The sequence below is a fragment of the Salmo trutta genome, chromosome 23 (assembly GCF_901001165.1).
Source record: "Salmo trutta chromosome 23, fSalTru1.1, whole genome shotgun sequence".
In the NCBI taxonomy this organism is placed as follows: domain Eukaryota; kingdom Metazoa; phylum Chordata; class Actinopteri; order Salmoniformes; family Salmonidae; genus Salmo; species Salmo trutta.
In genome coordinates, this window is record NC_042979.1 from 24991867 (window position 1) to 25004335 (window position 12469).

Consider the following 12469-nt stretch of genomic DNA (forward strand, 5'->3'; position numbering starts at 1 on the left):
GAGGCATGATGATGTGGGAAATCGAGAACTTCTCGCGGTGAAGATGGCATTGGAGGTGTGGAGGCACTGGTTAGAGGGGGCGGAACACCCATTCATTGTGTGGACTGATCACAAGAACCTGGAATATCTACGCACAACCAAGCGTAGATAACCATCTACGCACAACCAAGCGTCTCAACTCCAGGCAAGCTCAATCGGCCCTGCTACACTTGGTTCAACTTTACCATCTCCTACCACGTGGGGTCCAAGAATGTTAAGCCGGATGCGCTTTCGCTAACTGGATGTTTGTCCCGGATGCTGCCCATTCCCCAGTCCTGAAATGGGCTCATTCCTCCAGACCTGCCACCCTGGCTCCTGTTGGACCCTGGCCTTTGTGCAACAACGTTTTTGGTGGCCCACCATGGTTCCTGACGTCTCGGCGTTCCCCGCCATCTGCACTGTTTGTGCTCAGCTCCAGCTGGCCTCCTTCAACCACTTTCTGTCCCTCACAGCCCCTGGTCTCATATCTCTGGACTTCGTCACTGGTCTCCCTCCATCTGATGGAAACACCACTATCCTTACGGTGGTGGATAGGTTTTCCCAAAGCCGCCCATTTCATTCCCCTTCCCAAGTTACCCTCAGCCAAGGAGACGGCCCAGCTCATTGTGCAGCACGTCTTCCGGCTCCATGGACTTCCGGTGGACATGGTCTCCGACCGCGGTCCTCAGTTCTCGTCCCGGTTCTGGAAGGCGTTCTGCACACTCATTGGGTCGTCGGCTAGCCTGTCCTCCGGTGTTCACCCTCAGTCTAACGGCCAGTCGGAGAGAGCCAATCAGGACCTGGAGATGACTCTTCATTGCCTCGTCTTCACCAACCACACCACCTGGAGCTAGCAACTTGTGTGGGTGGAATACGCCCGCAACACCCTTCCCTGCTCGGCCACTGGTCTCTTGCCTTTCGAGTGTTCGATGGGATATCAGCCTCTGCTCTCGCTGAGCAAGAGGAAGAGGTCAGCATACCCTTGGCCCATACCCTCCACCGCTGTTGCCGTACCTGGAAGAGTCTTCCCAGTTCTGACCTTTTCTGACTGTCCTGACCCTGATCCTGCCTGCCGTCCTGTACCTGCCTGACTCTGACTTGCCTGCCTTGACTTACCTTTTACATGCCCCTTGTACTATAATAAACTCTGAGACTCGTACTATCCGCCTCCTGTGTCTGCATCTGGGTCTTAGTAGATCTCTTAGTAACCAGGAGTTAAATCTCTTTCCAATTTTCGCTACAATAGGAGAACAATTTAAGTTGGCCCTTTCTTTCTGATCTTTTCTAACTTTAATACCAAGATATGTGATCACATCTTTTACAGGGATATTACATACTGAGTTTAAGTCACATCTTTTCAAAGCAAATAATTCACATTTCCTAATATTCAGAGATAAACCAGATACATGTGAGAAGGCATTAAAACACTCAATAGCTTTCCTGACTTCATTATGATCTTTCAAAAATGGTGGTGTCGTCAGCCAATTGTGAACATTTTATATCTATCTTATATCTGAATACCCCTAAAACTATCCTTATTGATATGAAGTGCCATAACGTGTGTGACTAATAAAGGAGAAATTGGGCATCCTTGTTTAATTCTGTGTCTAATATCGAATCTTTTAAGTTCCATGGGATAATTTAACAGAGCTGTTACTATTATTGTAAAGTGTCTTAATTACACTTTAAAAATATTGACCAAAAAAATCAACCTCAAAGGAAATAATGTTCAACTGTATCAAAAGCTTTGTAAAAGTCTACAAATAAAATAAAGCTATCTTCCATAATGTGCTCATTGTAGTCTATCAAGTTCAATACAGTCGAATGTTATTACATATATGTCTGCCCTTCATAAAACCTGACTAAGTATCATCAATGATTTGGTCAAGACCTTTAAGTCTTTTTGCAAAGATGGATGCAATTAGCTTTCCATCATTGTTCATTAATGTGATTGGTCTCCAATTTTCTAACATTGTATGGTCTTTGTTTGGGGATTACAGAAATGAGGCCTTGTGTCATAGAAACAGGCAGGACCCCTAAATCAATTGCCTCCTTAAAAAAACATAAAATATAAGTTCAGCAATATCCTCCTGAAAATATTTAAATCCCTGGAGATTTGTTCTCTTTTAACTTGCTGATACATGTTTTTATTTCATTGATAGAAGTAAATTCATCCCAATACCTTTGGAAGTCTTCATCTATGAATTTTGTATAGTCTTTGACAGAGTCTAGAAAGGCAGACATGTCACTAGTAGGACAGGCATTACTGGTGTAAAGATTACCATAGAATTCTGAAACATATTTTGAAATGTCTTTGGGTTTTTCATATATTAAGCTATATTATTTTTCTCTCTAAATTTGAAAAGTATTTTGTATTTTTTTTCACCTTCCTAGAACCACCTCCTTCTTGCTCTCTCTTCATACATTCGTTCCATTTCTATTTGTAAAGGAAATAAATTACCCTTATCTTCTTCATCAAGGTCCTCCATAGCGATTCGAGAAAGTATTTCGTTAACAAGTTTCTCTTCCCTCAATCTTTGAAGTTCAGCAATTTCTTTACCTCTCTTCATGGCTGTTTGTCTTATTTCATACTTCATTAATTCCCAATATTTCCCATAAGACTTAAATAGTTGGACTTTCCTCCAGTTTTCTTGTATAATATCTTTGGCATCCATCTTGAAATCATCATCTTCCAACAGTCTACTACTGAGTTTCCAATATCTCAGATGCGGTTTATTAACTTCAGAGCCATTAATATTTAAAGATAAGAATACAACTTTATGATCCATAAGAATTGATGGTTCAATGGATATCTGGAATACATTGTTATCTAATGAATTAGAAATCAACCAGAAGTCAATTCTTGACTGTCTGGACAGTCCTTTTTATCAGGATATTTAGATCTCCAAATATCGAATAATCCAAGACCAAGACATAGATTATTAAACTCCGGATTAACAATGCTGGATCTGGTAGGAGGAGGACATCTGTCAATCATCACATTAGATACAGAATTTAAATTGCCACCTAAGATAATTTTGTATCCTGAAATACACCTTTAACTCTATAAATCTCTTCAAATTCTTGAAATAATATCCTGTTGTTTTGTTTGTTGTTGGCTGGATAGATATTCCCTAATAAAAACATTTCACTTTTCAAATTCGGTTAAAATTAACCAAAGCCCAGAGTGGTGAGTCTTACTACTGATGACCTTCCCTTTAAATGCACCTCTTAAAACTGCTACAACTGCAGAGTGGTTGTTGCCATATGATAACCAGATATCGTTACCCCATTGATTTTTCCAAAAAGCTAGATCGGAAGAACAAGCATGAGTCTTTTGTAGAAAGTAAAAGGCTGCATTAAACCTTTTGCAATACAGGAAAATAGCCTTACGTTTGAGTAAATTAAGAATACCCCTGACATTAATTGAACAAAGAGATAAAGACAAACTTCAACCAAAAACCTTGTTATGCTAATATAAGCTTTTCCTAAGGATATGTAACTCAGAAGGATGTCCATCTCATTATTAAACCCTCCAACAAAAAACAAGCTGGTCATAAAGTAACCAAATTATTCTTATTCCCACAAGGGGGAGACATTGTGTAGACATTACAATAAGCAGTAATTCACCCATAGTTAGTGTTTAGTTTACCAGTTTTCAGGTCAGCCTTTTCTCATTCCAGTGTTTGTGTAAATTCTTTACAATAAAAGGCTGATTTTCACCTGGCAATTAGGCAGTGTTTAGTTCAGCCAGTTCTGGCTGAGTTAGACTCTGGCTATTTTGAAGAATCTAAAATATAAACTATATTTTGATTTGTTTAACACTTTTTTTGGTTACTACATGATTCCATATGTGTTATTTCATAGTGTTGATGTCTTCACTATTATTCTACAATGTAGAAAACAGTAAAAATTAAGAAAAACCCTTGAATGAGTATGAGTGTGTCTAAACTTTTGACCGGTACTGTATATATTTTGTAAATTATTTTTGGCTAAACAGATCGGGCTCAAAACAGGTGGGGCTCTGATTTTAGATAAAATATTGGTTGTCTAGCTTAGCTTCCTACCTACTGTGCATTCGGAAAGTATTCAGACCCCTTGACTTTTTTCACATTTTGTTACGTTACAGCCTTGTTCTAATTTTTTTTTTTAAATACTCATCAATCTACACACAATACCCCATAATAACACATTTTTGCAAATGTATTCAAATAAAAAACAGAAATACCTTATTTACATAAGTATTCAGACCCTTTGCTATGAGACCCAAAATTGAGCTTAGGTGCATCCTGTTTCCATTGATCATCCTTGAGATGTTTCTACAACTTGATTGGAGTCCACTTGTGGTAAATTCAATTGATTGGACATGATTTGGAAAGACACACACCTGTCTATATAAGGTCCCACAGTTGACAGTGGATGTCGGAGCAAAACAATAACCAAGCCATGTGGTCGAAGGAATTGTCTGTAGAGCTCCGAGACAGGATTGTGTCGAGGCACAGATCTGGGGAAGGGTACCAAAACTAAACAGGCAGCACATAATTGTATTGCACACATTGTAATAGTACATATATGAGCAGACCTTCACCCTGTACACCCAGCATTATACACAAATATGTTACTGACAGAAGACCGACATGCCTCATTCTGAGGCACAGGCAGCAGGCTTATTTTTCTGCTCATCTACACATAAATCATAAATCATGGCTTCATAGACCTCTCTCCTCTTTTATATTTATTCTCTTGTCTAAACATACATTCTTCAACTCCTCTTTTACCCTATCTGCCCCCCTCCCTCTCTATCTCTCATTGCCCTCCTCTCTCCCCCTCCTTCTCTCCTGATCTACTTGTTGAGGTATTTGGCCACCGAGTGGTAGGCCAGTAGGATCTCGGAATCCTTGGGGCAGGTATAGCAGAACTCGTCCTGCTGGTAGGCCTTGGTCAGGTAGCGGGTCAGACCGGTCAGAGCCACAGGGATCTCAAAGTCACGGTACTTCCTACACACCACCTGCGATGAGCAAGAGAGGGGGAAAGGGAGTCAACATGACAGACAAACACTGATCCACACTGAACAACATTTTCATCTGTTTACTAGTAGCACGGTGGTGCTAGTGGTACTTGCAGTCATACAGACTAATAAAAAGCCCAATATTCCCATTGCTTAAACCATACCTACACATCTGAGTGCAACTATAAATACTGTAAAAGTAATAGACCTTTGCCCTTCTTGATAGAGATTGAGATGGTTCCAACAAAGAGGAGCATAATAGAGGAAAGTACAGTAGATGACACTAGCAAAGGTGATGTGATCTAGGACTTCCTGGAATGCTTGCTCTGATAACCTTGACTATGTTGAGCTTGGGCAGCAGGTTGCAGTCAGCCAGACTGAGGGAGTCCCCATCCAGATAGTGCCGTGAGGCCTGGGGGACGTCTGGGGTTTGGTCCAGCTCATGTTGGAGTGGCGTCAGCAGGTATTGATCCAACTTCATCAGGCTCTTCAGAAACTTCTTCTCAAGCACTGAAAAGCAGCAAAGCCTACTGTTTCAATGACTCAATGACTCATCCATCAATTTCAAAACAAGGAGGGGCTCTTACTATCGTTGAGTCCAGGGTTAGGGTTCTTGATGTATGCAGAGAACTTGTGGAAGATGTCATCTCCAGCACCGTTGGACTCCTTGTAGCGACAGCACAGCTTGGGGTACCTGGAAAGGTATTGACATTAGCTCTCAGCTTTCTGAGTTAGTAGAGCCAGTGGAGGATACATTTGACTGCAAAGATGTTAATTGCCCTGTAATAAACATTCATTTATTAATGACTTGTCTCTTTTGGCGTGTGTCTATGAGTGTGTCTGTGTGTGTGTGTGTGCATGTGTGTGTGTGTGTGTGTGTGTGTGTGTGTGTGTGTGCGTGCGTGCGTGCGTGCGTGCATATATGCCTGTTGATGTTCATCACACACTCACTGTGGCGGAGCCAGTGCCTCCTCTAGGAACTCCTCGATCTTGTTGGTGTCGGTGCGCACCTCCCCGCCGAAGATGAGGAACGGGGGCTGAGAGCCCGGGGCCAGGTCCTTCAGCACTTCTGGAGCCCTGACAGCAAGGGGACCAGATAAAACACACGGGGGAGAAAAGCCTTCATCTATCACACACAACCCTCTAGTTATTCTATCAGAGCTAGCAGTTCATAAGTAGTTGTTACCTGGACATGTATGGACAAGCTCTTAGATTCATGCCTGGCTTGGATGGATTGAACTGTTGCATTAAGTCATCATTGTGGAGCGTGTATGTGCGTGAGAGTGAAAGCCACATATATACCTTTTCATGTCTACTGTGGTGAGGGTGAAGTTGGCCCCTTTCAGCCAGAGGATCATAAAGAGTCGCTGACAGAAGGGACAGTTCCCCACACTCTCCCCATCATCACTGGCCTATCGGATGGATGGGTGGAGGTTGGAGAGGTGTGCGATAGAGAAGGAAAATGGTCAGAATAAAAATGTGGTCTCTTCAATCAGTCAGTAATTTGTTTTTTTACAACTGTTTCATAATGTAAGTACAGTGTAAGAAAGACGATTAATTGCTATAGTACTTTCTACACTTTACTTACTTACGTAATTACACTGCAATAAGGACATGTAAAGTTCACATTTTTATTTATATAGCACTTCTTACAACACCTGTACATCCTATGATGTAACCTTTGAGAATCAACATAACTGAGTCATTGGAATGTGAGGAAGGGAAGGCATTTTCAGCAGCAGGGGATAAAGCCTCCAAACTGGACACGCCTCTTTTCAGTTTCTGTTCAACTGACCTGGCTTCTTACAGAAACACACCGATACTCAGTAACTGTATAGGATATCATGTAAACAACACGTTTTTACTAAGAGGTTACATTGCTCCATTGAAAAACAACTTTTTCAAATCACTGTTTTTATTTTCCACAATATACACTTCTGGTCAAAGGTTTTAGAACACCTACTCATTCAAGGGTTTTTCTTTCTTTCTTTTTTTACTATTTTCTACCTTGTAGAATAATAGGGAAGACATTAAAACTATGAAATAACACATATGGAATCAAGTAGCAGGACACCAATAAGAAGAAGAGACTTGCTTGGGCCAAGATACATTAGCAATGAACCTTAGACAGGTGGAAATTTGTCCTTGGGTCTGGAGTCCAAATTGGAGATTTTTGGTTTCTACCGCTGTGTCTTTGTGAGACGCGGTGTGGGTGAATGGATGATCTCTGCGTGTGTGGTTCCCACCGTAAAGCATGGAGGAGGAGGTATTATGGTGTGGGGGTGCTTTGCTGGTGACACTGTCTGTGATTTATTTAGAAATCAAGGCACACTTAACCAGCATGGCTACCACAGCATTCTGCAGTGATACGCCATCCCATCTGGTTTGGGCTTAGTGGGACTATCATTTGTTTTTCAACAGGACAATGACCAAACACACCTCCAGGCTGTGTAAGGGCTATTTTACAAAGAAAGAGAGTGATGGAGTGCTGCATCAAATGACCTGGCCAACACAATCCCCCGACCTCAACCAAATTGAGATGATTTGGGATGAGTCGGACTGCAGAGTGATGGAAAAGCAGCCAACAAGTGCTCAGCTTATGTGGGAACTCCTTCAAGACTGTTGGAAAAGCATTCCTCATGAAGCTGGTTGAGAGAATGCCAAGAGTGTACAAAGCTGTCATCAAGGCAAAGGGTGGCTATTTGAAGAATCTCAAATATTAAATATATTTTGATTTGTTTAACACTTTTTTTGGTTACTACATGATTGCACATGTGTTATTTTATAGTTTTGATGTCTTCACTACTATTCTACAGTAATACCCTTGTTAGAACCAAGTAGTGAGTTTATTTGTTGTAATTAATTGGTATTAGATTTAAAAGGTGATTGAATTGCTCCCAAATTGTAATGTTGTTAATGCATTTCTTTTGAAGAAATATTTATTTAATGTGTAAGTGAATAGGTTGGTTTACTTTTAAGTTTAAGTTTTGACCAATAAGGTTGCTTGTTAAACTGTGGCCAATGGGAGAGTTGACCTGGTTAACGGGAGGCCTGGGGGGAAAAAAGAGAGGGAGAAAGACATTGAGAAAAGGATGGACATTACATTATGACCGTTGGTGAAGAAAAATTATAAAAGGAGACGATAAAAATAGAACAAAATCGATACCTACCGAGTTTTGAAGGGAAATGTCGTTTCTTTTTTCTAAGAGAGTTGTTATACTTTTGTTAAGAAAGACTTAGTAAAGACTGAAGCTACCATCTCGTCGTGGAGGTATTTGACAGCCTTGAGGTTAGCCTAGCATCGTGTGACACCGAGAGAGAATTGCTTGGGAAAGATTAACGAGGTCATGTTCCCATGGGATATCGGTTACTACTAAAGAGTACTGTCTGCATTGATAGCTGTGCTTGCTGTGGATCTTGTGAGGAAACCTGCCAGGAACTGCCATACTTCACTGAGGGAATATCTACGAGTAGTGAGTAACCACAACGGTGGGGTGCTTCGGGACTTTATGTGTGTCGTCATTTTTTTTGAGCTCCAACGCGCGCCAACAGGTTAAGCAAGCTTGAAATTTGTGCACGACTTATTGAGGTTTATTATTTGTATTTCTTTTGATGTGGTGCTTTGAAAATGTAATAATACACATCTTGAACCCTGTGTATGTTGTCTTTTTGGAGTCATTTACTGTTTCAATTTAATTGAATGCATGGGAAAGTATATCCTTATACAATAACAAAAATCTATAATCATTCCATCTGAAGTTAATACCCTATTTGTTATCACCCTAGATAGTTTACAATAGGGTGTAACGCCCTGGCATTAGAGAGGGGTTTTTGTTCGTTATTTTGGTTAGGCCAGGGTGTTACATTGGGTGGGCGTTCTATGTTCTGTTTCTATGTTTTTGTATTTCTTTGTTTTGGGCCGTGTGTGGCTCCCAATCAGGCACAGCTGAAGTTCGTTGTTATTGATTGGGAGTCACACATAAGTGCATGTTTTTCCGTTGGGGTTTTGTGGGTAATTGTTTCTGTTAGTGTTTGCACCTGACAGGACTGTTTGGCTGTCAGTTTTCTCGTTTTGTTTTGTATAGTGTTCACGTTATTAAATTAAAATCATGATGAACACTAACTCCGCTGCACCTTGGTCTCTCACTCACGACAGTCCTTACAGAATTACCCACCAACAACGGACCAAGCAGCGGAGGAAGGAGCAGCGCCAGGAGGAGCAAGAATCCTGGACCAGGGACAGAAAAGACTGGACATGGGAGGACATCCTGGAAGGCAAGGGATCCTACACTTGGGAGGAGATCCTGGTCGGAAGGGATAGCCTCCCATGGGAACAGGTAGAGGCACTCAGAAGAGTGGAGGCAGCAGGAAAAAAGGACCAAAGGTATGAGGGAACACGGCTGGGTAGGAAGCCCGAGAGGCAGCCCCCAAAATATTTTGGGGGGGCACACAGGGAGTGTGGCAGAGTCAGGTTGGAGACCTGAGCCAGCTCCCCGTGCTTACAGGAGGCAGCGCAGTACTGGTCAGACACCGTGTTATGCGGTAAAGCGCACGGTGTCCCCAGTACGCGTGGAGAGCCCGGTGCGCTACATCCCAGCTCCTAACATCTGCCGGGGGAGGTTGGGCATCGAGCCAGGATGGGTTGTGCAGGCCGTGCGCTCTAGACCTCCAGTGCGTCTTCTGGACCCGGTCCGTCCTGTGCCTCCTCCTAGGACTAGGCCTCCAGTGGGTCTCCCTATCCTGGTCTGTCCTGTGCCTGCTCCTCGGACCAGGCCTCCAGTGGGTCTCCCCATCCTGGTCTGTCCTGTGCCTGCTCCATGGACAAGGTCTCCAGTGGGTCTCCCCATCCTGGTTAAGCCTGTGCCTCCTCCTCGGACCAGGCCTCCAGTGGGTCTCCCCATCCTGGTCTGTCCTGTGCCTGCTCCACGGACCAGGCCTCCAGTGGGTCTCCCCATCCTGGTCCGTCCTGTGCCATCTCCCAGGACTAGGCCTCCAGTTGGTCTCGCCAATCCGGAGCCACCAGAGCCGCCCGCCAGTCAGGAGCCGCCAGAGCCGCCCGCCAGTCAGGAGCCGCCAAAGCCGCCCGCCAGTCAGGAGCTGCCAGAGTGGCCCGCCAGTCAGGAGCTGCCAGAGTGGCCCGCCTGTTCGGAGCTGCCAGAGTGGCCCGCCTGTTCGGAGCTGCCAGAGTGGCCCGCCTGTTCGGAGCTGCCAGAGTGGCCCGCCTGTCCGGATCTGCCAGAATGGTCCGCCTGTCCGGATCTGCCAGAGTGGCCCGCCTGTCCGGATCTGCCATCGCCGCCCGCCAGCCGGGCACAGCCATCGCCGCCCGCCAGCCGGGCGCAGCCAGGGTCATCCGCCAGTCAGGCGCAGCAAGGGTCGCTCGCCAGCCGGGCGCAGCCATCGCCGCCCACCAGCCGGGCGCAGCAAGGGACACCCGCCAGCCGGGCGCAGCCATCGTCGCCCGCCAGCCGGGCACAGCCAGGGTCGTCCGCCAGCCGGGCGCAACAAGGGTCGCCCGCCAGCCGGGTGAAGTCAGGGTCGCCCACCAGACCTTCGGCGCGGCCAGGTGCGCCACCTAAGAGGGCGACGCCAAGGGTGGGGCAGAGGCCACGTCCCGCACCTGAGCCGCCGCTGTAAGAAGGCCCACCCGGACCCTCCCCTTCAGTGTCAGGTTTTGCGGCCGGAGTCCACACCTTGGAGGGGGGTACTGTAACGCCCTGGCATTAGATTGGGGTTTTTGTTCTTTATTTTGGTTAGGCCAGGGTGTTACATTGGGTGGGCGTTCTATGTTCTGTTTCTATGTTTTTGTATTTCTTTGTTTTGGGCCGTGTGTGGCTCCCAATCAGGCACAGCTGAAGTTCGTTGTTGTTGATTGGGAGTCACACATAAGTGCATGTTTTTCTGTTGGGGTTTTGTGGGTAATTGTTTCTGTTAGTGTTTGCACCTGACAGGACTGTTTGGCTGTCAGTTTTCTCGTTTTGTTTTGTATAGTGTTCACGTTATTAAATTAAAATCATGATGAACACTAACTCCGCTGCACCTTGGTCTACTCTCTCTCACGACAGCCCTTACATAGGGATTCTTATTGGAGATGTCCTTCTCACCTAACATCCCATGCTGTTGAGATATCCTACGTAAGTTAATATCGTGAGAGTCAAATTCGAGCCTGGTGAGAGGGTTACACTACAATGTAGAAAATAGTAAAAATTAAGAAAAACCCTTGAAGGAGTGTTCTAAAACTTTTGACCGGTAGTGTAGCTGAATGCCCTGGAACATGTATGGTGTACTGATGGGAGGTTATCACATGCTAACCGCATGCTAATTTTCTTGTAGTTATAGCAACTAGCCATGTGATTTACAAATACACCTGGACTCACATATAATAAAATGTTTGCTTTTCTATTAGGTTTATTTACAGATGTAAGGATCACGCTGTTGCAGGAGAACTTTCATGCAATGCAGGACATTGAAAATGTGTAGTGTATTTGAGGTTTAAAAAGGCTTCTGACGTTTGCAATTTCCACTTTGAAGTTTCTGACTTTATTTCCCATCCAATTTTCTTTATCAACCCCGACAAAAATGTCCATTAATTATAATCCACATCATAATTCCCATTTCCTGTTGCTTCAGGATTATTTTCCAGTTGTAGCAAACTGGCTCAATTTAAGATCCTACATTTGTATGAACAAATATTTATTCCATCCTTGCTGTAAGCTGTCTTTGGAACTAAAATGTACAACCTGTTGTTCTAAAACAGGACTAAAGATTCAAATACAGTAGGCCTATTACATTCTCCATTGGAGGCAGGTTAGGATTCTGACTCTTACCTTGATGAAGAGTTCAATCTTGGAGCCTTCAGCCATCTCACTCAGACCCTTAGAGCCTAGAAACTATTTACTGTTGGTTCTCAGAGGAGTGAGAGCTGTCAATGTCAGCCTGTCCTCATGTGTGTATCCTGATCCACACACATACGGCTAAATCACCATAGGTCACTGAAGGTCAGAAGAAGCTATGGGTCCAAAAGGTCCGACTGCTGTTATAAAAAAAGATGGTCAGCTCCTTGATGGGAAGCAACACTGGTTTGTTTTAACCACTCCTCTATTCCTCTCTCTCCCTCTTTAGTGGCTCTAACTCTCCTCTATCCGTTTCTGTGTCTCTCACCACACCCGTCATGTCTCTGACATTTAGTATACACCCCCACCAGACCTACCAGTCAGACCAGTAAAGTCAGATCACTCCAACTATTCTTACTCTCCCACAGGCCTCCATTTTCCCAATACAATGTAATGCCAGTGTGGCTCTCTTCGTCTCCCATGTTGGTTTAAGACGTGATTTCAGCGCAAGGGTCCATCAAGTAGAGAGAGGCCAGTGAATGAGAATACGGTTCATGTCACTGTGTGCCTTGATTAAGTGTTTGTTTGGTTTTCTTCGTAAATAAAGAAG

The 12469-nt window shown here is 44.1% G+C and overlaps 1 protein-coding gene across 1 annotated transcript; it reads right to left on the minus strand.

Moving 5' to 3' along the window:
• Positions 1-4542: 4542 nt before the first annotated feature.
• clic3 (chloride intracellular channel 3) lies at positions 4543-12252 on the minus strand. The gene is made up of 6 exons (XM_029709594.1): positions 11854-12252; positions 6329-6438; positions 5978-6103; positions 5614-5720; positions 5361-5536; positions 4543-5026 (listed from the first exon to the last, which is right to left on the minus strand). Exons 1-6 carry the CDS (start codon positions 11887-11889, stop codon positions 4862-4864), a joined length of 720 nt encoding a protein of 239 aa, XP_029565454.1. The 5' UTR covers positions 11890-12252; the 3' UTR covers positions 4543-4861.
• Between the last annotated feature and the right edge of the window lie 217 nt (positions 12253-12469).